Genomic DNA, 27,826 nt, shown 5'->3' with positions numbered 1-27,826 from the left:
GATAAAAATGCTACCGTGCTACTAGGGCAGATCATCACGCAAAATTAATTATTTTACTTATAAAAATTTCTACCATACTAATACCTCTTGAACGAAAATGTTGCTTAATTTAGGTACTTGTTCGTTTGTTTATTAATTTAAATGTCAATTAAAATAAAATATAATAAAAAATATAGCTAAGTTTGATTATAAAAGGCGCCCAGAAAAAGCCGCGAGACGCCGCCCCCCCGAGGCCTGCCGCCCCGGGCCATGGCCCCCTTGGCCCTAGGGTAAATACGCCCCTGGAACTGTACCTACCTAGAATAATTCTGAATGCTGAAATTCTTTTTGGATACCCGTCTCGCTCAGTTACTTCCATCTGTCCCCTGCTCGTATATCTGCGATCCTCTCTATTATAAGTAATGGAGTGATAACGATAAGCTGAAAAAGCCTTACCAATGCCACCGGTTACAAATACAGGTATATCGGCCAGGTCTGCCGCGACGAGGGTGCCGGCGACGGTGGTGGCACCGTCGAGGCCCGCCGCCGTCACGGGCGCCAGGTCCCGGCGCGAGGCCTTCACCACGCCCTTCGCGTGGGCCAGATATTCCAGCTGCTCTCGAGACAGACCGACGGTCAGCTGGCCTTTCAAAATGGCCACTGTGGCTGGCACAGCCCCCTGTAATTTATGGAAATATTTAATAATGCATTTTCGTGAAGGTGAAGTGTGAAATTGTAAATGTTAAACCTTACTTAGGAACTCTGACTTATGGTCTAATGAAAATCGTTTATTTTATTATTTTACCTTTTCTCTTATAATAGTTTCTACGGCCACCGCTGTTTCCAGATTCTGTGGGTAGGGCATGCCGTGAGTAATGATGGTGGATTCCAGGGCTACGATTGGGCTGCCGGTAGTCTTGGCGTGGAGCACCTCTTCCGAGTAGACCAGGGCGTTCGATGAGAGCCGGCGTAGGCCATGGCCAGCACGGGTGGCACTCATTATGTTGCTCCGTAGATACATTGCGAAGAGAGTGAGTCTTAACTGCAATTTAAATATTTATATAAGATGTCAAGTGACATAAGGGTGTTTTTTTACAAATTTACCTCATCCTACCTACTTAGGCGAATATTGTACATGAACGGTTATCTGTAGGTATTTTATTATAGTTATTATGTTTTATTGAGATTACACAAACCAGCTAATTATACAATCCGTCAACGATAGGGTTGTGCCAAAGGTTCTGTGCAAGTTCTGTGACTGCCAAAAAGTCATGTTTTGCTTCGTTCACGTGAACGTATACAGTATGTATATTTAATACGGGGGTATATTTTATCCAGATATAGTTTCCGACCATACAAATTATATGGGATAATAATTTTGTTAAATTGTGTTATTAATTAGAGGTTAATGATTTTTTAAAGTCAGTCCGAGCAGTAATGTACGCAGTCCAACATAGTTTGAAAGAACAAGTACTAATTACCTGATTGTTTACTTACTTTATTCTTGTCTTTTTGAGATAAACCCTAAATCGAAGTCGCTAGATCGGAATAATCAGGGCTTTGTAACTTGATCTTAGCAAGATCACTGAGGTATAATCCTTTAATGAAAGAGGTAATGGAAATACGTTTGTTTTCATGCGATTACGACGCATGAATCTTAATTTCACTATCAAACTACTTACCCGTCATTAAATTTCACAAATAAGTAGTCAAGTGGCGATATTAAAGTAGATTTCTAATAAATTCACGTATTTAACTAACTTTTTTATATTTACATTGAAAATCGCTTTATCAATAAACTACTGACTTTGCCTGTCAGACAAGATCTTACAAATCTATTTTGATAACATTATTACTCTTCCATTTTAAGTGAACGGAAAGGTTTGATTATTTTATTCTAATCAAACCTACAAAAACGAACATATCGAAGGAGCTCAGTAATTTATAGTCTTGGAGGATACAACTAAACGGAGTAGCCATTATCAGGCTTTCCCCTCTGTCGAAAATAGGCGGCCAACGGTCATACACAATGTATGGACTGACGTTTATCTGACATGGGTATTTTTACGTTTCGCATACATTTGACTTTCCCCTCCCCCGCAAAAATCGGCAGACTGTTTTGTACAGAAAATTACAGACATGGCGTCTCCGTTTAATTATATCCTCCAAGTTTATAGTTTATCAAAGGACTGTCTCATTTCAAACATAGACAGAGAGAATCATACTATCTTTGTCTTACGCTAGTACTAGCACCCAAAAGAAAAGGATGAGTATAGTTTTTTTAAACTGTTTATACGACAACGGTTTCACTCATTTGAATTTTTAGTCGCAGTTTAAAATATACTGGGTGAACCAAATCTTGTCAGTAGAAAAAGGCGGCAAATTTGAATAATGTAGGCGCGAAGGGATATCGTCCCATAGAAAATTTGAATTTCGCGCCTTTTTTACTGACAAGATTTGGTTGACCATCTATATGTCTCACGAAAGTTTAATATAGTTTTTTTGTTCTTATTTACTGACAAATTTGGTTTGACCAACTATACTTACTGATTTGAGAAATAAAGAAAAAGAAAAATAATAAATAATAGAGACAATGGCGAAATAGTGGAGAGAGATGGCGTGCTCTTATGTTAAAGACCAAGACCCATTTTGGGTTACTGTGCCAGCCTTGGAGGATACAACTAAACGGAGTAGCCATTGTCAAGCTTTCCCCTCTGTCGAAAATAGGCGGCCAACGGTCATACACAATGTATGGACTGACGTTTATCTGACATGGCTATTTTTACGTTACGCATACATTTGACGTTCCCCTCCCCCGCAAAAATCGGCAGACTGTTTTGTACAGAAAATTACAGACAAGGCGTCTCCGTTTGATTATATCCTCTAAGGTGCCAGCCCAGTAAGTTAAGTAGAGAAATAAAAACTTTTTGATGAAATCTAAATATAGGTAGGTACAGTGTCAGTCTATGGAACTTCCTAACCAGTGAAAGCATATGCCATATATATATTATACTACTCTTTGGCATATGCGTTCACTGTTCCTAACTATGTAAACAAAAATAGCTAGTAAAATTACATTATACAGTTTCAATATCTCGGTTTGTTTCAGTGGTTTGTTTACATAGTTAGCATAGCAAGTTCCATAGAATGACACTTTACATATAATAGGTGCAGACAAAGAGTAAAGTAAGTATGCAGATCATTCTATGAAGCAACTATGAAGAGACTTTGATTATGCCATCAGATGCCATTTATTCACGATGGTATTTATGGTATTTATTTATTAATGATTTTGATTATGATTTTTAAAAATGTTTGAGTTCCAATTTATTTACCCACCTAAATTATATACATTTGTTTATGGTAGGTGGTCAAGTATTTTAAAAGGTATTTTCAATTTAGCCGCATTGCGAGGGTTTAAACCAATCAGTCGCGTAGATGTCGCGTAGGTAGATGGGGTGAATGCATGGTCGATGGTAACGGGACGCGATTGACGCGGGCTTTTGATGCTGTTACCTAGCGACGTTGTTGATTGGCATTCATTCTGAAGTATTATATTGTTTTATACCACGCTTTCTCTAAATATTTATAAGTTTTTACTTGTGCTAAAATTATTCATATTCTAGGATTTTAAAATAAAGTAAGTGTTTATTTATAATACCTATAATGTTTAACACAATCGTGATGTACTTACAATGTAGTTAATTAGTTAGTTTATACTTATGTTGTTGTACGCAATAATTGTGTTCAGGGTTGTTAAAACTGTCGTGGATTTCAAAGAAGAAATTTCATCTATAATTTTACAAAAACCTCACGTTAATGATCTATATATATATGTATATTGAAAAATGCATTTTAATATTGTGCCCAAACAAATCTCATTAATTTCATTATAGGTTGGTATATATACCAACCTGTACGAGTATTCTATACCATTCCACATTAAATATAAACGGAATATGATGATATATTTAGCGTTCGCGGAAAATAGAGGTGTAGCTCAAGGTCTGGCGAATAAAAGAGATGGCGGCAAGTTGGCCAGTAGTGGCAGCATGGCTACAAGCCGGAGCCAGCCTTCGGTGCAGCTGCTAAGTTCCCATTCTTTAAATATTTGAACTTCTCGCTCATGTGCCCCTTAATTATGCACTGCCGGCTACGCTAAAATTACACAAGGGAGGTAATTAAGTACGTCTGGTATTTTATGTTGTCATGTTTGGAGGGGGCTCAATTTTGCACTTATTTAAATATATTCAAGACGTACTTTGACGACAATGAAACTGACCTGACCAGGCCTGCCAGACACTGGGGGCCTTGGTCAGTGTTTCATTCATACATGACATCTATTCCAGTTTACTATGAAACTGGTTCATACTTTGAAAGTTAACTGTTTTTTCTTCGCTTGCCAAACTTAAAACCAGTGTAGGTAGGTGCAAGGAGGCATCACACTCTGCGTATTACGTTGTACTGCTACCATAATATTATACCATTCTCGCACCCCGCGCGTCTTTTTTTATACGTGGTAGACATATCCTGTAATAAGTTTTTGGCTAAAATTTCATGTTTGGTACAAGTTTTTATCGCTGACTTTACTTTTCTTACCGCAGGCAACTGATACTCTTGCTCATCGAGACAGTTCTAAAAACCCCAAACGCTAAGGTTGCGTTGTTTCTTCACAGAATTCCTATGGCCACCTCTTGTCTCCATTAAAATCAGATCCGCTCGATGGTACCATAATATTTGCATTATCACCCGACTAACATATGTATATACCTATGCAAATTTTCAGTTCAATCGGAAATCGGGAAATAGGTCAAATTTAGCTTCCAAGATTTGACCCACACTAACAAACTATTATACCTACATACTAACAGAGCAAGTTTTTAAATAAAAGCTTGTAATTAGGAGTCTGAAAGCGTCACCAATGGCGAGCGACTGCTCACGCCCAATAAAAGAAGCGTAAGCGTATTGTATGTTTACTCGCGGTCAATAACTAATACGGTCAATTAATTAATTATCATCAATAAATATAGAATGGCATGGGGACTGCCGAAGCTGCCGGGACTAACGTTCTCGGACCCCACGAAGATCCAGCACCACATACGCAGCTCGCTGCGCTTTTATCAGGGTCATCGGTTCCCAGACACGTGTTTGCGCGCGCCCGGCGGCGAGGCCACCGACGTCGACAGCAACGCCTTCGCACTGCCGGACGACTCCGTCAAGTGAGTTGTCAAGCATTCCGTTACCCAAAGGCGACGAAAAATAATACAATATAATAGATTCCACCACCAACACGTTTGGTTTATGAGGTGAATAGTCCTTTTAGGTACCTACCTATTCATGTTCGGATAGAGAGTTTGGTAATTACACGAAAAACACAAACACGCTACTTCACACGAAGAGATAACTAAAAAAAATGTATTAATTTTTTGTACAAATACCTACACAAATAGGCACGAGTGAACATTACGACCACATACCTATTGGGTAGGGGAGACCGTGGGTAGAAGTTCCAGGGGTAAGGTGGAACGGTAAAACTTTGTAAGGAATTTATGAAATACATTTGAAATGCGTAATTATAACGTCAGGCTAACGTGTAAACATTGGCAACGACGGTCGAGTGGTTGTCTTCAGTAGCTGTCAAAAAGTTACACGAGTACAAATATTTTTTTCTACTCCAGCGCTCTTATTTGTAGATTAAATGACGTACAGTGAGATCGAAAACGACTTCATATAATCGTCCAGTATCCTAAGCTACAGGGTGTACTGAATATCAGTACTTAAACCATTTCTGGTTAAGTCACATTCGAGTAAAATGTTTAATTCAATTATAGTAAATAGTCTTTGCAAGTAAAACAAGAACCTTTACGATTAAAACCGAGACGTTCCGAGTGTCAAAGTGGAAATAATGGTACTGTACCTATGTGGGTGGATTTTTTAAATACTGCCTACATATTGAGGATTATCTAATGCGAAAGAAAATTTAGCTTTGGCATCTTAATTTCGTTTTATTTTTTCCAATTACCACAATTCTAATTCCTAGATCTCAAAACTGAACAGTGTACATCTCAACGCCCTAATGCCTATTTCTTTTCTCAAAATACCACATTCCCAAAAGGTCTAACCTCGACGTCATTATTATTAGGTATAATACCTAAATCTCAAATAGCAAATAACCTACATTAATGAGTGCTAAATTATCCATTATCGTATTTATTATCGTCTATAATTTCAACGGACTGTTAAAAATAATTGTTAAAATACGACAAAGGTTTATAATATTGCGCTTAATTAAGACGTAATAGTTAAACTCGTTTAGGGGGATATACATATGTCCAAGTGTCAGAAAGGCTTGGTGTCATAATATCCATGGCAATTAGTCCGAATGTAATGTACCTAATAAAGTCCTGATGACGGAAAGTCCAGATGTAACAATACCTATTTGCCAATAATTGTCACAATATTGAAAATAATTTTCGGTAATTCTTGACAGGAAATGAGTTCTGTGTCGGAATTTCGTGAAAATTGTCGTGTTTATTATGACAATTGTCATAAACTTCGCAAGAGAAATATCTGTTTTTTCCGATATAATAAAGTTTTTTTAAATAATATAATGATAGTGGCAAACAGGAATACGGCCCGCCCGATGGTAAGCGGTAACCGTAGTAGCCCATTGATGCCTGTGAGCACACTCGACTAGTGGGGCATTATAACATAACAATTAGCCTAAATGGCAAAAGGACATCACGACATTTAGACTTTCTGGCAATATGACAATACTTAATACATATGGACTTGTGACTCTGGACGTTTGAAACTTGGACGTATGTATATGCCTCTAAACGGTTAAACTGAATAGGTAGGTACATAAAAAAAACATACAACCGAATTGATAACCTCCTCCTTTTGAGATTTAGAAGTCGGTTATAAAGAATTAAGTCTCATCGGAAATTCGGCATTTGATGAACATTATTTTATGAATAAAAGCCATTTTAATATTCGGCTATTTTAAGAAGGAATCATTTTGACATTTAGGCAATTTGGGACTAAGTTGTTTTTAATCTAGGACAAATAAAGACAATGGCGTTATGAATGTTATGATATTTAGGTGCAATGAAAACAAAGCATTTTTATTAAATTAAATTGTCCACTTGTTTTATTATTACATCTGCAACTCTTAATGGAGTCATGAATCATATGTCCAAACTGCGAACACAATGAAAGCCTTTGACCAAGAACAAGAATTAACCTCTGGGCCGGAATTGGATCGTGTCATTCGTGCGCCTCGCTGGCTGGCTGAGGCTGAATGTTTGTCTCGGAAGTTGAAATTGAAATACAATTTCAAATCAAATTTAACTGCAAGTTCGAGTCGTACCGTGCTACCAAAACAAACATTGACACAAGTGCTTTGTAAACCGATTCTTAATATTTGCCTATACTGGAGGCCGATTTTTGAATTTCGATCACTCGATTTCGTCACTCGAAAATCGGTGGAAAACGGCGAAATGCTGATTTTTGAAATACGAGCGATAGAAATTGGGAATCTAGTGGTATTGACCACTCGTTTTCAATTCTATTAGTAGAATTTACATGCCTAGTAGTGGAGATATTACTGAACGAAATACACGAAATCGAGCGGTCGAATTTCAAAATTCGGCCCCCCGCCCCGTACCGGTACCGGTAAAGTAAGAGAGGGTGACTGGGTGCAATTTAGAGACAGGTAAACGGAACGTATAATGCTTGTTTTCATTTGACTGTTGCTGGTGTGTACAACCCTCACGAAACAAAGGCCAATCCCACGTCAACTCGAAATTCCTATGTATTCAGACTTAAATCGTTTTACTAAGGTACTAAATATAATATTTTCACAAAGCTAGGGTACGGTCACAGATCTCAATATTAAATTTTAAATTACATGGGGATGACAGTTATGTGATAAATACTACCTATAACAATAATGCCGTTCTATTGCGAAGACTTTATTTCAACGAACGAAGATGCCACCACGAACCACTACATTTAACTCTAGTAGAAATCCCAAGACTTCACGCGCATGTAGTGATCAGTCGTTCCTGCCCTCAGCTACGACCCGTCGCTGACGTACGGGCGAGTGAAGCAGCCCGCGCTGCCGGCCGTGGTGCCGCACTGGGTGCACTACGACAAGCGCTGCTTGAACTTCACCGCCTTCTTCAAGCAGCCCGTCTATGAAAACCCCAACGAGGCCTTGCGAGTGCGAGTCGTCAACATCGTTTACTTCATCGAAGACGATACCATTACAGTCATGGAGCCGCGGGTCAAGGTAACTTGTTTGAAGTTCTGTATTTGCAATCTTGTATATGTACAGTCACGGAATTTGAAGGTTTGTCACTTTTGAACCTTAATGCCATTACATAGATTCGAAAAATGACTAACCTTCAATTTCCGTGACTGTACAGAAAACAACTTTTTTAAACAAGGCTAATTAATTATGGTTTTCTAAGTTGTACAATGTGTAAGTGTAACAATGTTGGCATGGTTGCCTAGAAATCTGGGTTCAATTACATTAGGTAGTCCTTCGAATCATACAATATCAATTACCTAGCAACCCCATACTTTGATTCGAACTCGTTCGAACGACCATTTGTAATTACTTACATTTTAATTCGACTACCGCATACAGGTGAAAGACTTAAGTGTGATTAGACCCTTTGTCTTTTTCTTAAGAGGTTTACAGCTTTAAAAATAGGATCAATCAGTGTCAATACTTCTGTTTTACTGGCTGGCTAATGTTTTTCTAAACATAGATCAGATGATGATGATTAGGTGGATGTCGAGTGCTATAAATTCGAAACTTCGAGTCAGGAAATTTTCACGTAAAGGTAAAAAAAGAATATGGGTATATAAGAAGAGAATATGGGAGAGGTAATATTAAAATATCTAACATCAAATAATCTATCAACGTAGGTATTAATTAAGCTTTTGAAGACAAATATTTTCACTAGATCGATATTAAGTAAGAAGCTCCTCCTTATGAAAGTCAGTGGAAAATAAGGTAGGTAAGATCTCACACATATTTCAAATTGCTCTTCTAAATGAATATTTTCGGGTGGCGCATTTTCCTAAAACGAGATTTCCCCTAATCCTGCTAATGGCCCAATCACATACATAATAATATAATGACCCGGGTAATTGGCCACGGGCCATGGTTAGCTTTGCCGGACGAGTACCGCTCCATTTCCGCCGCGGGTTTATCTGCCCGACGCCAAGTGATTGACGGCGTAAATAAATAATCAAACGTAAACCGTGCCAGCGTTTATTAAATTTTCACCAACCCGCTCTGATTTGTTCCAATTTTGCGGTGTAACAGACCCTAACTGTAAAATACTGCCTGTAGCGAAGGAAATAATTGAAGACAATGCTTCACTTCGACATGCTAATACCATTCCATGCCAGTGTTGCAGACGACTTGTGTTTTATATGGTTAATATCTGGGCGTCAGAGCTTTGCTCGGAAAACATATAAAAACTAAAAAATGCGCGTTTTCCCAGAGATACTCGTAAGACCTAGCTAGAATAGCTAGATCGATTTTTCGCCCCCGAAAACCCCCATATAACAAATTTCATAATAATAAATACGAAACGTCCTAAAACTTATTTTTGAAATTGTAAAAGTAAATCTTATTTTATTACCGAGGTTCAACTGAACTTATAAGAGTTATAAGTACCTACGTACGAGTAAGTAGGTACATCATTCGTTATAAGCTTTTAGCTTGTACCTAACGCTTCATAAACCTCATATCTCGTGTGACAATTACAAATTTGTCTGCCAATAAGAAAATTCGCAGAAACCCCAAAGAATAAATAAGTTTTTGGCAAAAATTTCATTTGTGGTAGAAGTTTTTATCGCTGACTGTACTTTTCTTACGACAGACAACTAATACTCATCGAGACAATTCTAAAAACTCCTAACACAATTAGGTTGCGTTGTTTCATCACAGAGTTCCTATGGCCACCTCCTGTCTCCATCATCAGATCAGCTCGATGGTACCATAATATTGTATTGTCACCCGACTTACATGTGTATGCAAAATTTCAGCTCAATCGGAAACCGGGAAGTGGATCAAATTTAACTTGCAAGATTCCATTACATAGTTACATACAGGTCGACCTAATAAAAGCGTGTGAAATAAGTTTTTGGCAAAAATTTCATTTTTGGTACAAGCTTTTATCGCTGACTGTACTTTTCTTACGACAGACAACTAATACTCATCGAAACAATTCTAAAAACCCCTAACACAATTAGGTTGCGTTGTTTCATCACAGAGTTCCTATGGCCACCTCCTGTCTCCATCATCAGATCAGTTCGACAGTACCATATTATTGTATTGTCATCAGAACTACATACAGCTGCCTATTTTCATGACGCTACGATCCTTGGAAGATGGTTAAATTAGTTTACCTTAGATTTCATTACATAGTTAGTTACATACTGGTCGACCTAATAAAAGCTTGTTAAAAAGACGGATTATGATTAATTTGTGTGATATAAGGAGTTATTGTTATGCGAACTGACACTTTATGACAATATGATGAATGGCGAGTTAAGCGGTAGGTAATGGAATATTCTCGGCAAATGAGCGACAATCCCATTATGACGACCGTCTGCATCCTTCCGAAGCGGGCCGCGCGCCGTCCGTGCTGTGGCGTGCTACTTCTAGTGCGGAGCTCTTCTTGATCCTTCTCGCATTAGTAGAATTGACAATTAAAAAGAATTAGTAATTAACTTTTTTATTAGTATTTTGTTTTTATTATTTTTTGTATTTTATTGACATGCCTGATTTTAATAAATAAAAAGAGGAACGAACAATTAACTCAATCACTCGATTTTTCAAGTTTTGTCCCTATTCACCCCAGCCATCCCTATTCACCCCAGTTGACGGTATATTTATAAACCTGACCGTATCCTGTCCTCAACCTGACCGCGGAATATAGGGCAATCAACCCTAACTAAATATAGAACGCATAATGGATTCGGTCACTTTCGCTGAACTAATCATAGGTAGATAGATTGATATATATGGATAGTTTTTGTTCTCCTACATATTGGCAGCAAGGACCTTTTATTCCACTAAATAGGGGCATCTGTGCCTTTGCAAGTACATAGCATCATATTTAGCATATTCACTGAACATACGTAAGGGTCAATATCGCTAATTGTTTGACGCTAACTGTATACCTAATGACGGCAATATGTAAAAATATATTCAAAATGATTATTAAATTATTATTGCTCGTTTATTTATTATGATAAGTATCGATTCCGTAAATGAACTGCCCAACTATGAATTGTTAAATATTGATGGTATTGGTGGAGACAGTAATATTATGACATACAAAAGAAGCGCAATACTCGTACATATAGGTATAGGTCTATATGTATAGTCGACGTCAAAGATATGTTTACATGTTTCGCCGTAATACAAAAGGAGTAAGGTGGAAAGATCGAAAAATGTATGGACATTTTGGGACACTTTTTTTCTCCTATTAGGATCAAAAGTAGAGATGACACGAATATTCGGTAGGTATTCGGCCGAATAATCCTACTATTCGTCCGAATACCGAATATCTGTTGCATCTATCTAAAAAGAAAAATGACACAATAAAAATAACCAAAAACTAGGTATATTTAATATTTACAATGTGTAATTGGAAAGTTGTTAAATACGACGACATCCTTTGTTGAGCATTTGTTGATTACAAAATATTTAATTTTTATCATGGGTCTGATTTGATTGACTCTAGGTAACTTCATTCATTCTGTTCAACAAAAAATATATCTTAACAAAAAATATATTTTAACAAATGTTCGCATGTCATACCGAATATTCGGCGCTTCGGCCGATAGAGGGGCCGAATATTCGGTATTCGGCCAAAACCACTATTCGGGGCATCTCTAATCAAAAGAGCTCGTGATTCTGAGTAGATATAAAACAAAAAATCCCAAATTTGAAATAAAAGTGTAGGGGACAACTTTAAATAAAATGGCCCAAATATCTTTGACATCGACTGTACAAGTGTACATATAGGTCCTTTTAATCCGATATTTAGGAAGACGTGTGCACCACACATCCCACGTGTGATATTGTATACCTAGTAGCTTTCTCAGTTACTATGTGACATACATACATAATTAAAATATATGATGTGATATAACGGAGCCAGAACATCAGGTTTGTAAGTAAAAGCTTCGTTCACAAATGAGCTCGCATTTGTCTGCGTCTGAATGCGACTTCTAGTCTTTGTGCGCTGTATTAGGTGTATACCATCAGCAACCGAGCAATGGACACATACTGTCATTGTGGCCTCAATCTGAACACCTGAGAGTGAAAACTCATCCAGTACGAATTCTTTTATTTTCCTAGCCTCGATCAATGCAAGTCAGGTCACAAGTCACAATGGAGCGGAGGCCATTTTATTTAAGAAATCCGTGCGAGGGACGCGAGCAAGCGATGAACGATGCCAAGCCGGATCTACTGCTCTAGCTCTGGCCATCTAGGAGTTTTCTATCCTCTACCACTCATCTTCACACAGTTAACTTAGCTATGTATTCGTGCTTCGCTTAGCTACCTCGCCCATATCTGGCGCACACGCTTACATTGTTTTACACCTATGCTTCGCTTCGAATCCTTAAACAGCTTCGGTACCTCGCAGGTCTGGTCTGGTGGATGCGTAACTTTAATTTTAGTGCTTCGTTTAACGCCAGTCAGTGGCCGGCAAGTGGTAGAAATAAATGCCCGGAGCGTCGAGTACTACGAATACCTACAAGCCTTTTCAATAGATCTTCTTAATTAAACATAATACACATTGATTCTAGAAATTATGGTGAAATGAGTTAGCTCACGTAATGTTTCAATCCGTTTCGAGGATCATCTCTCAGCAGGCATGAACTAAACAATTGCGTAGAACATAGTTAAACATTAATAATACCAATTTATTAAGCATGCTGATTTCTTGTTCCAGAATTCGGGTTTATGGCAAGGAAGGATGATAAAACGCGGTAAAATACCTAAAAATAATCTCGGCGAGTTTTGGCATTGGAAGGATTTGGATGTCGGCAAAGATATTTGCATGTTCGGAAAGGTTTTCCACACCGTCTCCTGCGATTTATTCACCAGGGTAAGTTTGTACAACTGACTTTTATATTCTACATATTTAGGTACCAATACCGTGCCAAAAATAAAATCAGCGCTATTGGTTTTTTTTTTGTTAGGTTCCCAAGTTGGCAATATTTCCGTTGCATAGGTACCGGTCATTTACAAAATAGTTATTTTCGATACAAGTGCGAAAAAGAGGAAATTCGAAAACGTGTGGCGATAAATTAAAATACATACATTTACAGTACACAAGTGCGTAAAATAGCACTTTTCGTGCGTACGTCGAAACTTTAAAGTGCCATATGTACTGTAAAACGTTGTTCGATACACGTGCGAAATAGGTAATTCGCAACTCGTGTCGATTTAAAACACTCCCTTCGGTCGTGTTTTAATTTATCGCCACTCGTTTCGAATTTCCTCTTTTTCGCACTTGTATCGAAAATAACTTGCGTATTAATATGCGTTAATATAGGCAAATGACTTATTTATTTGATATTTGATTTGTGTTCACGTAATTAATAGTCGATTATTGTACCTATGGTTATAAAACGTTGCTATTGCTACATTTATCCCTGCAAAATAAGCACCGCAATAAACGGATTCTTGCAGATTTCGTGTATCGCTTCTTATCTATTGTATGTACACCAGAGATGCGATTTATTTGAAATACTTCTATTTAAAATGCAAATACAAAATGCAAAATACCTATTTTGTATTTTGCATTTAAATGCCTTTTAGTAAAAACCATTTTGTATTTTATTTGAAATACTTTTCGAGACGTATTTTGCATTTTTAATATTCATTTCAAAATGAAAAATACTTTGTGATTTAGTTTAGCCAACATTACCAGTCAAACAAAATGAAATGAACGAAGGACGTTTGTATTGCCGAATTTGACCGATAGAGGCGCCTGCTAGCGCCTGGCGCCAGCGCCAGGAGGCCGATTTTTGAAATTCGACCGCTCGATTTCGTGTATTTCGTTCAGTAATATCTCCACTACTAGGCATGTAAATTCTACTAATAGAATCAAAAACTAGTGGTCAATACCACTAAATTCACAATTTATATCGCTCGTATTTCAAAAATCAGCATCTCGCCGTTTTCCACCGATTTTCGAGTGACGAAATCGAGCGATCGAAATTCAAAAATCGGCCCCCTGGTATTGTTAAAAAGCGTAATAAATAAAAACTGATGTTTTTTTCACTTTTTAACAATACCAGTCCAGTTGTTATTAATAAAAGAAAAGTGTAATAATAATAAAATAAGAACTAGATGCACAATCAACCGAAATAAATGGCCACACAAGTCACAAAATGGAGCCATGGCTCTCTTTTCGTTAGTCTAGTTTTTTACATTATTTTAAGTGAGTATTATTTCCTTTATTTATTTATCTTCTTAGGTTGGTTTTTTACAATATGTATATAAAATTAAAATATAAAAACACTTACAAAAATAATATAAAAAAATATTATAAACACATTATAAAAAACCTAACCTAGGGTGCCGCCAGCAGCGGGGCAGGGCCCAAGCTGCCGGTGGTCAGGGCCGCAGAGAGAGGAACCGACGGACTATTATTAATACCATAACAGAATTTATTGATACGCGTACTGATAAATATGACCAAAATGTCATGCATAAGGTGCCATGCCATGATATTAGACGTTTTTGTTCGGCTCGGCATTGTGTCTCTATTTCTCATGATCTTCTTCTGCAACCTAGCGTTTTCCCGGCCTAGCGCCAGGGTCCGCTTAGCGCAGGGTCTCTATTTCTCATGATAAATACCTAAAATAAATAAAAATATCTGAGATTTGCTCAAAAGGTATTTTATTTTGAAAACGTATTTTGAAAATACCTATTTTGCATTTAGCATTTGAAATACAAAACGCAAAACTATTTGGTATTTTGCATTTGAAATAGTAAATCTGAAAAGTATTTTGCATTTTGTATTTAAATGCTTTTTTAAAACCATTTTGTACATCTCTGATGTACACTTTATAAATGCAACCTAGTGTGCAAATTACAACTTTCTAGCTTTTGCAGTTTCGGCTCTGCGTTTATGAATCAGTCAGCTAGGACACACATTTATATTACATATACAGGGTGGATTTTCTTTTTGGGTCAGTGAGGGCAGCTACCAGATCCTGTGCTGCTACGAGAAAATGGTCTTAAAAGACCTTCCCTCGATTTCAAATTAATGAAGATTGGCTTATACAGATTTTGGAAAAAACATACAGGGTGCGAGAAAAAGGTCATTTTTGACAAACTTTTTTTTTATGCCAATCGATCCCATTTCTATTGCGGATCAAAAGCTTGTATGGAAGCAAAAAAAATTTTCCGGCTAGAAAAGCCACAAATCGAGGAAAACTTTTCCCATACAATTTGTATGAAAATGAAAACTTTTATTTTTTACATGATATTTTTGTATGCCAATCGATCCCATTCCTATCCAGTATCAATAGTTTCCTAGGGGTCAACTTACGCTAATGTACTAAAAAGCCACAAATTAATAAAAACTTTCTCCATACATTTACTATGGAGATAATGTGAAAATTGATTCACAATTTTCTACCTCGCCTATCAGTCCTACAGCAATGTCCTCATACAGTATTATGGTTCTTAAATGTAACAGGACTGATTGGCCAGATAGAAAACTGTGAATTAAATTTCATGTTTTCTCCATAGTAAATGTATGGAAAAAGTTTTCTTTAATTTGTGGCTTTTTAGTACATTACCGTAAGTTGACCCCAAAGAAACTATTGATACTGGATAGGAATGGAATCGATCGGCATACAAAAATAGCATTTGAAAAATAAAAGTTTTCATTTTCATACAAATTGTATGGGAAAAGTTTTCCTCAATTTGTGGCTTTTCTAGCCGGTAATTTTTTTTTGCTTCCATACAAGCTTTTGATCCTCAATAGGAATGGGATCGATTGGCATCAAAAAAAAAGTTTGTCAAAAATGACCTTTTTCTCGCACCCTGTATGTTTTTTCCAAAATCTGTAAAAGCCAATCTTCATTAATTTCAAATTGAGGGAAGGTCTTATAAGACCATTTTCTCGTAGCAGCACGGGATCTGGTAGCTGCCCTCACTGACCCAAAAAGAAAATCCACCCTGTATATAGATGGATATCACAGATATTTGTTCCGAGTTATGCCACAACACGAGCCTTAACTTAAGTATTGAACTTAATGTGAGATTAGGTAAGAGGATTTGTGTAAGATTTTTTTGTTTATTGATAAGTATATTTTTAATTTTATAACGATTAATGAATTTCATAGGTATGTAATAAGCAGTGTCCGACCGAAACAGGTTTTTTTGCCGAAACCGAAACCGAAACCGAATGTTCGGCTTTGGCTCTAGTTTCGGCCGAAACCGAAACCGAAACCGAAACTTTTGAAGACTTGCTAAAATCGTTGATAAAATGTCAAAAACCGCTTTTAAACTCATATTAAGGGGCTGTCAACACGCAATGTCCTTGAAATTTATGTTACTTAAGGGGCTCCGCCACGCCAATGACCTTCGATCTGAATCCCTTAGTTTTCTTATGTTTTTTGTAGCTTACCATAATAACAGCATCGGCTTTAAGCAATATAAACTGTTTATACGACAACGAGCACTCGAGCCTGAGGAAGGACCCCCGAAGGACCCGAAACATGTCGCCAATAGCGACTAAAAATTCAAGTGAGTGAAACCGTTGTCGTATAAAATAAACAGTTTAAAATATGACTCACGAATATATATTAATATAAACTGGTTTTCTGGCCATAACTTTTGTGTTAATTCGTTTAAAATTAAAACCCTAGACACGTTTTACGACACGTCAAAGACGAACCCAAATATGTAGATTTCGTATAAGTAATATCCTTCACAGCAATCTAGATACGAAAAAAGTGTTCTTTTAGACAATGTTTTAAAAAAAACATAAAAAATAGTATCAATTTCTTTCAAAATCCGGTAGACAATAATGGAGATAAAGATTGAAGAACCGATAGCCGTTTGTCTTATCTGTAGTGCAAAAGTAGGAGATACGATTCAAAACTTGTCAAAAATCGATGAAAACCGCAGGCAGCCCCTTTTAAGAAAAACTATTTGATTTAGTAAAGCAAAAAATATATTTAAACCTATGTTAATATTTATTATATTTTAATACCCCGGCCGCACTCGATACATGATTGAACGACATCGGCTCGATAGAAAATAATTGCAAAGATTGGTCTTAAAATCACCATTAAACGGTTCTAATGTCTTTATTACTTGATTTATGTGTCTGAAATTAAAATCAATTTGTCAACACATTTACTTAGGTACACCTAAACCGCTAACGAGTAATATTACACAAATAATCCACATTGAGCGCTGGTGGCCTAGCGGTGAGTAAGAGCGTGCGACTTTCAATCCAAAGGTCGCAGGTACAAACACTACAAACCCCGGCTCGTACCAATGAGTTTTTCGGAACTTATGTACGAAATATCATTTGATATTTACCATTGAGGAAGCCGGACTAGTCCGATAAAGCCTAGTTTACCCTCTGGATTGGAAAATCAGTCTGATGGCAGTCGCTTTCGTAAAAACTAGTGCCGACGCCAATTCTTGGGATTAGTTGTCAAGTGGACCCCATGCTCCCATGAGCCGTGGCCAAAATGCTGGGATAACGCGAGGAAGATGATGAGTTTTCTTATTATTCCCTTGCCCAGGCCCAGTAACATGCGATAGTTCTATCTCATTTACTACGATACAATTAGACAGTGTGCGCGTTTTAGGTATTGACAGTCTCTTAAGACTGCGTCGACCGTTCAGTGGCCCCATTTAGTGGAATTGTGTTTAATAATAAACCGCTTAATTTCTGTATACATAAATCAGTATATGTATTAATATTGTTGTCCTACTTGTTCCACAACTTTTGGTCTTTGTCACATAGTTTAGTTTCATAGAACAAAATACCATTGCGTATGTTTCGGCCCGGCCGAAAGGTTCGGCCGTTTTTTGGCCGAAACCGAAACTACAGCCGAAACATGATTTTTTGGCCGAAACTGGCCGAAACCGAAACCGAAACCGAACCTTCGGTCGGACACTAGTAATAAGATTAATATAGTATTGTAACATAAACAGCGGTGGTCAAACTTGAGGCCAAATAAAACACTGTGTAGGGGTCAAATCAAATGGGTTGGTCTAACAGTTGTTAGACATTTGAATGTAATAACAATATCGATATTGATGTTATTATGCAATAAGAAATTTGTTCTAACAAAACAGTCTATCTTTGTTCATCATAAAGGGTTTTTACTTTTTATGATACCTAATATGTGTGTTCTTGCCTTTTGAATCAAGACAATGTGTAGGTAGGTTTATTTTATATTTAACGCATGGTACCGTTTGGGGCACTTTAATAGTATTTTATGCAATCGTTGTTTAAGAGAGGTCAAAAAAGGCGAGTGGCGTGAGTAACAATTTGAGGCGAAGCCGAAAATTGTTAATAAAGACGCCACGAGTATTTTTTGATTCAGTTAAACAACATTGCATACAATAGGTACTTTTTCTATGACCAAGCACTTACTTTGAAATAAAATTGTAAATTTAACAAATATTTTTAATTCAAGAAGTAGCAAAATTGGAGGGTACAGGCGGAGAAAGAATGAATGAATGAATGGAATAAAAAAAACATGTCTATGGTTCACTTATTTGTCAGAGATGACATTTAAAATAAGGTTGGCAACACTGTATTTCATTAAAAAAAATGTAAGTGGTCATTACACGAAGTATCGTAAAATCGCCAAAAAGATACTGCGTGTATGCACAAATTCTTTTTTGGGGAATAGACTAAAGACTTGTCTTGACAACTAAGGTGAGTTCGACTAAGATCGGACACCGGGTAAGATCGTATGATTCAAATTTCTGCCTGTTGCGGGGCTTTTTTTTAATGCTGGCAAGGTGATGCAATGCCCGGGACAAAACAGCGCATTGCATCACCTTGCCAGCATTAAAAAAAAAGCCCCGCAACAGGCAGAAATTTGAATCATACGATCTTACCCGGTGTCCGATCTTAGTCGAACTCACCTTATAAGGTAGGGCTTTAAAGGTGTGTGCACGACCCTTTAAATGACATATAAAGTACGGGAGTAGAAAAAGACATACTCAGAAGAAGTCGCAGGCTTGGGCTAGTAATTAATTCTTAAAACTGAAATTCAAGGTAAAATCAGGGTAGGTAATAAATATTATAACAGTACTAAACGTTGGTTGCCGTTCATTATTGGTTAAAACTTGTACGATCTAGAGTGCAAAATTGTAGTTGTTTCAAAGATTTAATAAGATTATTAATATTTATTATCGTGCATCGAATATAATATACCTAATAAATATAATGTATAGCATATCTACATCTACATCAGTCAGAAAGTTGTATCAAGTATCATATCATTAGGTTGACCTTGTCCGCGCCGCGCGCGCTCCCGTAACGTTGTCGCCTGTCCGTCCGTGCTCGTTCGCATTACCGAAATATCTAACAAACGTCTATTATAAATCCTAAATTGACATTGCCAATATACACATGACAAATACTACCCTATTTGCAGACATATTTAAGAGTAGTAAACGAGATTTTTCTTAATTTTATAACATAAAATGTAACTAAAAACATGTAGTAGGTAGATACAATATAACCTATAAACATGGCGGATTCTAGATCAAAATAATTGAATGTATTAAGCTTACCTTCTTGGCTGATTGTCTTTGATTTGAGGAGTATTCTTGGTTGTTTAGTTTGATTTGGATTCCGAGCTGTAAAAATAAGATAATTCGTCGATTTACTAGAACTGTCCAGAGCCCCGCGTGGAATTATTATTACGCTGTGCGATGCCGGAGACGCTTAGTGATTACCTACCTGCGCACTCGTGACAAAACGGGGTATGTGCTGCATGGTTTGTATTGTTCAAAGACCTTTCGGATGGGTGTTTACTGGTTGAATTCTCAATGCAGGGGCTGGGGCGCCGACGGTAGCAAGAACCAATAAGTATAGATTATTGTTTTGCATTGATATCGGTTCTCACAATGGTGTAAAAGCAAGAACATTTACTGGTACTTATGGTAGACGTAGGTATTTTTAGTAAGTATATTTTATTTTCATTTATTTAGGTAAACAAAAAGCTACTACAAGTAATACTTACTATACTTACTAAATACTACTTATAATATCTACAATATGTGTGGCCCACGGCGCTTTACCACTAATTAGTAATTAGTATGAATAATGTTCATTCAGAGCCGAACTAAACATCGTTAGTCTTAAGGGCTCCCGGTGTCAACATCAACATAATATGACAGTGAACAAATTAATGAATCCTAACATTGTTATAAATTAGTCCGTGTTGGGAATTTAGTCCGTTTCGTACTCGATACTTCGATAGGCGAAGAAATTTGTAAATATTGCAGTCAGGCGAAATTAAAACTCCCTTTGAAATCACGACAATGAATTGTTTGCCTATTTAGGGTAGGTGCGTTAGTTTTCGTCCAGCTCTAGTTTTCGTCCACTTGACGAAATTGAATATAAATCTACATTGCTGCACAAATTTGGACTTAATACAATCCTTAATGTCGAGACAATATATCTATCTACATAAAAAATGTATTTGGCAAGTAGTAAATTAAATATCAAATATGTTATTTGCTAATCTGTCATGTGGACGAAAACTAGAGCATGGACGGAAACTAGCACAATGACCCTATATACCTACATGACCTAATTATATATTTTTTTAATTCAGGTGAAAATGGAAACAATGACTTCAATGGCAATTTACCTTCTTATAATACCTATAAAAAAGTTTAATAATTCTCACAATAAGCAGTACATACCTATGATAATATTCAAATGTTATATTGTTTTAGGTAAAAAAAACATTATGTACAACCTATACAATTAAATATCCTTATATATAAATTGTATAGGTTGTACATAATGTTTTTTTTATGTTGTACATAATGTTATATATATATATATACCTACCTACCTTTTCTGCTTATGAAAATTAATACTAACGACATGTTAACTATTATACCTATATTATTCTAATCCAAAGTAGGTACATAATTGTTATCTAGTGAAGACTCGATTATTTAAAGTCCCAGGATCGTCTGCTGCAAGTGCTGCAACCGTAGCTGCGGTAACTGTGTTTTTTTATCGACTCACGAGTTTACAACTCAATAGACTGATGTGCTTGAAAGCACAGTGTCATCTTCTATATGTTCTGTCTGTCTGTCTGTATATTCGCAATAAACTAGAAAACTGCTGAACCGATTTTCATGCGGTTTTTACCTATCAATAGAGCAATTATTAAGGTGTTTTAAGGTTTACCCGTCCAAAGATGGGGCGGTTCGCTAGTAACTCATAAACTTTAATAAGACGTGTCGTTACACATTTAGGTATTAAGAGTTGTTACGAACGTCAGAAATTTGATACCTATACATAGGTAAATCACAAGTGGTCTCTTACAATCTTGGAGGATATAATCAAACGGAGACGCCATGTCTGTAATTTTCTGTACAAAACAGTCTGCCGATTTTTGCGGGGGAGGGGAACGTCAAATGTATGCGTAACGTAAAAATAGCCATGTCAGATAAACGTCAGTCCATACATTGTGTATGACCGTTGGCCGCCTATTTTCGACAGAGGGGAAAGCCTGTTAATGGCTACTCCGTTTAGTTGTATCCACCAAACTTACAATGCACGTTTAAGATTTGAGAGGTCTTGCAAAGTAAGGATATGTAAAAGTTTAAATCCCCAAAAATAAAAATGATCATAAAAAGTACGTAAGAGATAATCAATTCAAGTTAAGATTCAAAGCGTGGTTCCTATGCAATAACAGAGCAATAATGCGAAACGAATGGTTGTCGTAACAAAACCTTCGAATGGCTTTTAGAATAAAGCCGTCGGCAAGGCCGGGCCGCGCCGCGGACTTATGAGATGTGTTTATTGTCGGCGTGACCCGCGTGCGGTGGTGGCCTGGTGCCATTGCTCGCACTCGCGGCTTGGCGACTGCTGCAACCGTATCTGTGGTCGTGTTACATCACTTACATACATTGAATATACATATAAATATACATTGATATGTACAAGTCCGATATCAAGGACCCTGTGATCTGTGCAAATGGGATGCTGCTCATAAAATATTTATATGTGTAAGACCCAGGGTGCTGAGCTGACGTATCTTGATTGAGAACACCGAAGCAGATGAAAGTATTATGTATCAGTGAATTTTAGGCACGTTATGTTTGTTTGTTTCACCAGGGGGGCAAAGTTTTTGTTTAACCGTTCGTGCTAATATTGCACACGAGCACCGAGCAAGTGAAAATTGAACCACGAGCGTAGCGAGTGCAAAGGCGACCGCAAAGGTGGTAACCGCGAGGAAAATACTGGCTGTAAAATATCAAACAAAATCAATTCCAAATGCCCGTTATTAAATATTTATCATTCAAAAGCCAATTCTACCAGCCAACACAAGGAAACAATTCAAAATTTGCATCAGATTACTTTGCCACACGTGTGGATAAAATGCAACTTTCTCATCAATTTTTGAACAATCAGGAGAGCCACACCAATGGGTGAAAATTATTTCTTTAAGTTCCGAGCTGATGTCCTCAGGATATGGATCAAAAAATGTATTAACTGACCTATTAGAAGACAGCGGAGTAGTAATTACTCCTTGAAACCCCATTTAGAAAGTGATTAAAATATTTCTTTAGGTTCCGAGCTGATATCCTCAGGATAAAGAACAAAAAAGTTATTAACTGTCCTATTAGAAGAAAGCGGAGTAGTAATTACTCCTTGAAACCCCATTTCGAAGGTGATTAAGAAGGGGTTGCGGAGGCGCAGCGGCAGCGCTGTTTGCGGGTCGAAGAGGGGGTCGTAAAAATACGATTGGTACTTAGCCGACTGTGCACACTGCACACACATCCTTGAGAGTTAGATGATTGTGCTTTTTGGCGACGATTTATAATCTAGATAAAATTAGATTACCTTTGCTTTTTTTTACTAGACCTACACGGTGTTTTATTTAAAACTCCGTGACTTCGGGGTATGGCTAAGTACATTTAAGGAAACTGAATGGTATAGTTAAAAAAAAGCGAATGCGCCCTTGAAATTAACGGACTTTAAAAAAACAGTGTGAAAAAGAACTTATGGGTAATTTCCGCTCAATATGGTCCATACAATAATGACAAAAGCTATTATTTTTTGGCACACTTTATTTCCTTTGTAAATCGATAGCCCTCGTTATTCAGTAGAAATATAACCCTTAAGTTGACAGTTTCTAGAAAAAAGTAACAAGTACACTTTTAAGTTAAAATGCCCATATTATAACATATCTATATATTACTTAAAAGATAGATAGCTTCGGTAATTATAATAATTGATAAATCTGGATATTAATGTCATACGTGTCGGTAAGAAAGCTTAATATGTGTAACCAGAAAAAAGCTTAATATGTGTAATCACAATGCACTCGCATAGTGTAATACGACTTGCACTCCCATGTATACGTTGATGCCGTATGGCACAAGGTAAGCGAGCGCGCGCGTCGGCTGCGGCAGCGGCACCACGGCGTACACCAGCGTGTGCAGCACGCGGCCCGCCGCCGCCAGCCGGAATAGCAGCGTGGCCCACGCGCTCGCTGGACCCGTCGTCAGGTACAACGCGCCCAGGATCCAGAACGCCGGAATATTCTCCAAGTCGTTCAAGTGTGCCCTTCTCACGCGCTCCACTTCCGGGTCGTCCATCTTTACCTTCCCCTTGAACACCTTCGCATCTTCTGGGTTCGCGAACACCTTGCGCCGCCCGCGGGTCAGTGATGTCAGTGTCGCCACTCCTAACATCTTAAGCGCCAGGACAGACGAGTACATGATGTACGACCTTACGGCTGGCTCTTCCAGTGACAAAAGCATTTCTATCCCCGTTTTGATCTGTCTACAGGCAACAAAAGAGGTCTGTACGCTCAGATAGTAACACTTAGAATGATTAATAAACGACGACGGCCGGAAAATAGATACGGCTATGCATTCACCGTACTGCGACTATTGAAGCATAGCTAATGTCTACATTGCTGGCTTAAAAGTGATTTTAAACAGTCTCCATAAAACAGGAACTGGAACGCAGGTTTAATAATATTGTCCACGCGAACGATAACGTTTTCTGTTTAAAGGTATATATACAGGGTGACATTTTGAGTCGTGATCAGTAATAATTATGTTTTTCTAACTCCATAAACAACGAGCAATTTATTGTCCCTACTCTTACTAAAATCAGACAAGATTTTTTTTTTTTTTGTTTATTTTTTGTCATTTCGTTTACTTTTACAAGTGGCAATGTGGTATTTGAACAGATTTGTAAGATATTTCAAATGAAAAATTAAGTAAATTTTATTTCTAACTGGAACAAATGACAAAAATGATGTCAATGACAGTTCCGATTCAAAGAGGCGATTCAATTTACTAATTAAAATATCTTAATAAGCCGTTGTAATATCCTAAATCCACTTATAAAAGTAAAATAAATGACAAAACATAAACAAAAAATAAAAAAATCTTGTCTGATTTTAGTAAGAGTAGGGGCATTAAATTGCTCGTTGTTTATGGAGTTAGAAAAACATTACTGATCACGACTCAAATGTCACCCTGTATATATATATATATATATATATATACAGTGTGTAAATCCAATACGGGCGAATATTTAAACGGACCATAGGACGGAGCATAGGACCTAAAAAGTATATTCAGATTAGATATGAGCGCCGCGCCGGCGCGCCGCCGCCGCCGACAAAATTTTCGCGCCGCCGCCGCCGACGCTGCGCTATCGGCGTGGCATCGGCGTGACCTTGGTAGTTACTACTACTTTCGGAATTAGTTAATATATTTTTAATCGAGTTTAGATCATTAACGGCGCCACTTCAAACAGTTTATAGGCATTCACAAGGTATTTTAGGCCCATATAATTCAAAAATATCGAAGGCAATTGCAAACTTATCTGTCTAGTAACCGCGCTACTAGTCTTGGGGAAACGAAATGATTTAATATCAATTTTAACATCAATATGCTTGTAATAATGTGATATTTCTTAAGATTTAGAGTTAAAATAATGGTATTCAGTAGGTAGTGATTAAAAATATGATCTGTGTATACCCGAATATTTGTTAATTAATCTGTCGGTCGTCGCGAAAATGACCCTTCTCTCCTACCCGCAGATTGTAATGATAAAAGAGTATAAATATAATGTACCATGGGGTGGAAGATTCATTCTCGCTCGGCGCTGGAACGAGTAACACTAAATTTAGCACGAAGGTTACTGCTTGTGAACTTAAGATTGTTTAAGAGTGTACGTAGAAGTAACTAGTCGGAGTAAATTAAAAGTAAATGATTGTACCAAGGACTTTGATTCATTACAAGTCAGACGTGGTGATCAACGGCGCCCATAAAAGGACTAGAACGTGTGAGTACCTAGTATACATATACATGTTTTATATACTCGGACGTTGTGGTAGTAAGTTTTAAGTTGTAATAATGCTTATAATCTTAAAGCCTGATTGAGAATATGTAGATACGCGATCATGGTTAAGTTGAAGTAACAAATGCAGACGTGTTACGTAATTTATAAATCTGCTACTAATCAAAATCGATACAGGCATTGAGCGAGTTGAAAACCTTATTTTTTTTACAAGAGTCATGTTATTTTTAGTCCGTGGTTACAAGTTATCTTAGAATTTGAATACTTACGATTAGGCTGTACAGTGTAGTAGTATGTTTTTAAGTATAAACGTGCTCGGTTGTTATGCAGATTTAGTTAAAATACGTACTGTCGTTAAATTAAGTGTTTACGTGTATTAGAAGGTCATCTGCTTCCAGAAATATATACAGCCTTTGATTTGTAAATCAATGTATTTTGCTTTTCCAATTAATTAAACGTATATTATTTTAACAAAGAACCAGCCGTTACACCTCGATCATCTTGCCTGTCCAGAATACCCGCCTGTTATATTTTTTTATTCAAAATAATTCCTTACCCACATTTCATTTGTGTTTTTTTTAAACATTGCTAGTGTTGCTAACACGTGTACCTACATCCTATACTTGAGTTTCGAATACTGAACTTAATCTATTTCATAGTATGAGCTAAATGATCTAATAGTAAAGTCATGCTTAGTTCCCGAAATGAATAAAAGGACTCTATTAACCTGTCAGCTCCCAAGGGCTTAATCACACGTTGTCATTAGTATGTATGAGTGGCATGTAGGTGGTTGGATAGCAACAATTAAAATTTAAAATTTCAATGTTGAATTGGCTGTTATGTATGTGCACCATGTAGGTGATGTACTTAACCAGATCTAATGTCTAGTTACCTATGTATGTAGGTGGGTAATAATGAATTTAGTCACCATGTAGGTGGTGTACTATAACCAGATCTAATGTCTAGTTACCTATGTATGTAGGTGGGTAATAGTGAAGTTAGTCACCATGTAGGTGGTGTACTATAACCAGATCCAATGTCTAGTTACCTATGTATGTAGGTGGGTAATAGTGAAGTTAGTCACCATGTAGGTGGTGTACTATAACCAGATCCAATGTCTAGTTACCTATGTATGTAGGTGGGTAATAGTGAAGTTAGTCACCATGTAGGTGGTGTACTATAACCAGATCTAATGTCTAGTTACCTATGTATGTAGGTGGGTAATAGTGAAGTTAGTCACCATGTAGGTGGTGTACTATAACCAGATCTAACGTCTAGTTCCCTATGTATGTAGGTGGGTAATAGTGAAGTTAGTCACCATGTAGGTGGTGTACTTAACCAAATCTTATGGCCAGTTATCCATGTAGGTGTGCTGCTTATGAGTGCGGACATGTAGGTGTGCTGCTTATGAGTGCGGACATGTAGGTGTGCCGCTTATGAGTGCGGACATGTAGGTGTGCCGCTTATGAGTGCAGACATGTAGGTGTGCTGCTTATGAGTGCGGACATGTAGGTGTGCTGCTTATGAGTGCGGACATGTAGGTGTGCTGCTTATGAGTGCGGACATGTAGGTGTGCTGCAGAGTTGAGTTAAGAGTTGAGTTAAAGATTTTAAAGTTTAAAGAGATGAGTTAAAGATTTTAAAGTTTAAAGAGTTGAGTTAAAGATTTTAAAGTTTAAAGAGTTGAGTTAAAGATTTTAAAGTTTAAAGAGTTGAGTTAAAGATTTTAAAGTTTAAAGAGTTGAGTTAAAGATTTTAAAGTTTAAAGAGTTGAGTTAAAGATTTTAAAGTTTAAAGAGTTGAGTTAAAGATTTTAAAGTTTAAAGAGTTGAGTTAAAGATTTTAAAGTTTAAAGAGTTGAGTTAAAGATTTTAAAGTTTAAAGAGTTGAGTTAAAGATTTTAAAGTTTACAGAGTTGAGTTAAAGATTTTAAAGTTTAAAGAGTTGAGTTAAAGATTTTAAAGTTTAAAGAGTTCAGTTAAAGATTTTAAAGTTTAAAGAGTTCAGTTAAAGATTTTAAAGTTTACAGAGTTGAGTTAAAGATTTTAAAGTTTAAAGAGTTGAGCTAAAGATTTAAAGTTTAAAGAGTTGAGTTTAAAGATTAGTTTAATGATTTTAAAGTGTTGAGTTTAAAGATTAGTTCAATGATTTTAAAGTATTGAGTTTAAAGATTAGTTTAATGGTTTTAAAGATTTGAGTTTAATGATTTTAAAGTTTAGTTTAATT

General features: G+C 36.9%; 3 protein-coding genes across 3 annotated transcripts in view; 1 reads left to right on the top strand and 2 right to left on the bottom strand.

Annotated features, from left to right (window-relative positions):
* The window catches only part of LOC134661417 (uncharacterized), a 141,384-nt gene extending 140,377 nt beyond the window's left edge, over positions 1 to 1,007 (bottom strand). Inside the window, exons 1-2 of the mRNA XM_063517496.1 lie at positions 785 to 1,007; positions 436 to 658 (exon numbers count right to left, since the gene is read on the bottom strand). Of these exons, the coding sequence (XP_063373566.1) occupies positions 436 to 658; positions 785 to 1,000 (439 nt within the window). The 5' untranslated portion in view covers positions 1,001 to 1,007. The remainder of the gene's footprint in view (positions 1 to 435; positions 659 to 784) is intronic.
* A 2,538-nt stretch (positions 1,008 to 3,545) lies between these two features.
* The window catches only part of LOC134661414 (EF-hand domain-containing protein 1-like), a 49,523-nt gene continuing 25,242 nt past the window's right edge, over positions 3,546 to 27,826 (top strand). The window contains exons 1-4 of the mRNA XM_063517489.1: positions 3,546 to 3,619; positions 5,010 to 5,198; positions 8,059 to 8,275; positions 12,975 to 13,130. Of these exons, the coding sequence (XP_063373559.1) occupies positions 5,011 to 5,198; positions 8,059 to 8,275; positions 12,975 to 13,130 (561 nt within the window). The 5' untranslated portion in view covers positions 3,546 to 3,619; position 5,010. The remainder of the gene's footprint in view (positions 3,620 to 5,009; positions 5,199 to 8,058; positions 8,276 to 12,974; positions 13,131 to 27,826) is intronic.
* On the bottom strand, positions 23,594 to 24,217 carry LOC134661920 (microsomal glutathione S-transferase 1). Its single transcript, XM_063518167.1, has one exon. The coding sequence runs from the start codon at positions 24,041 to 24,043 to the stop codon at positions 23,594 to 23,596; it is 450 nt and encodes a 149-aa protein (XP_063374237.1). The 5' UTR covers positions 24,044 to 24,217.

The sequence above is a fragment of the Cydia amplana genome, chromosome Z (genome assembly GCF_948474715.1).
Source record: "Cydia amplana chromosome Z, ilCydAmpl1.1, whole genome shotgun sequence".
Taxonomy (NCBI): Eukaryota; Metazoa; Arthropoda; class Insecta; order Lepidoptera; family Tortricidae; genus Cydia; species Cydia amplana.
Note: the sequence above shows the minus strand (reverse complement) of the source record. Positions and strands in the feature narration are given on the sequence as shown.

Excerpts from the sequence above, each read along its gene's own strand:
- LOC134661920 (XM_063518167.1), bottom strand. The coding sequence starts at position 24,043 with ATGCTTTTGTCACTGGAAGAGCCAGCCGTAAGGTCGTACATCATGTAC.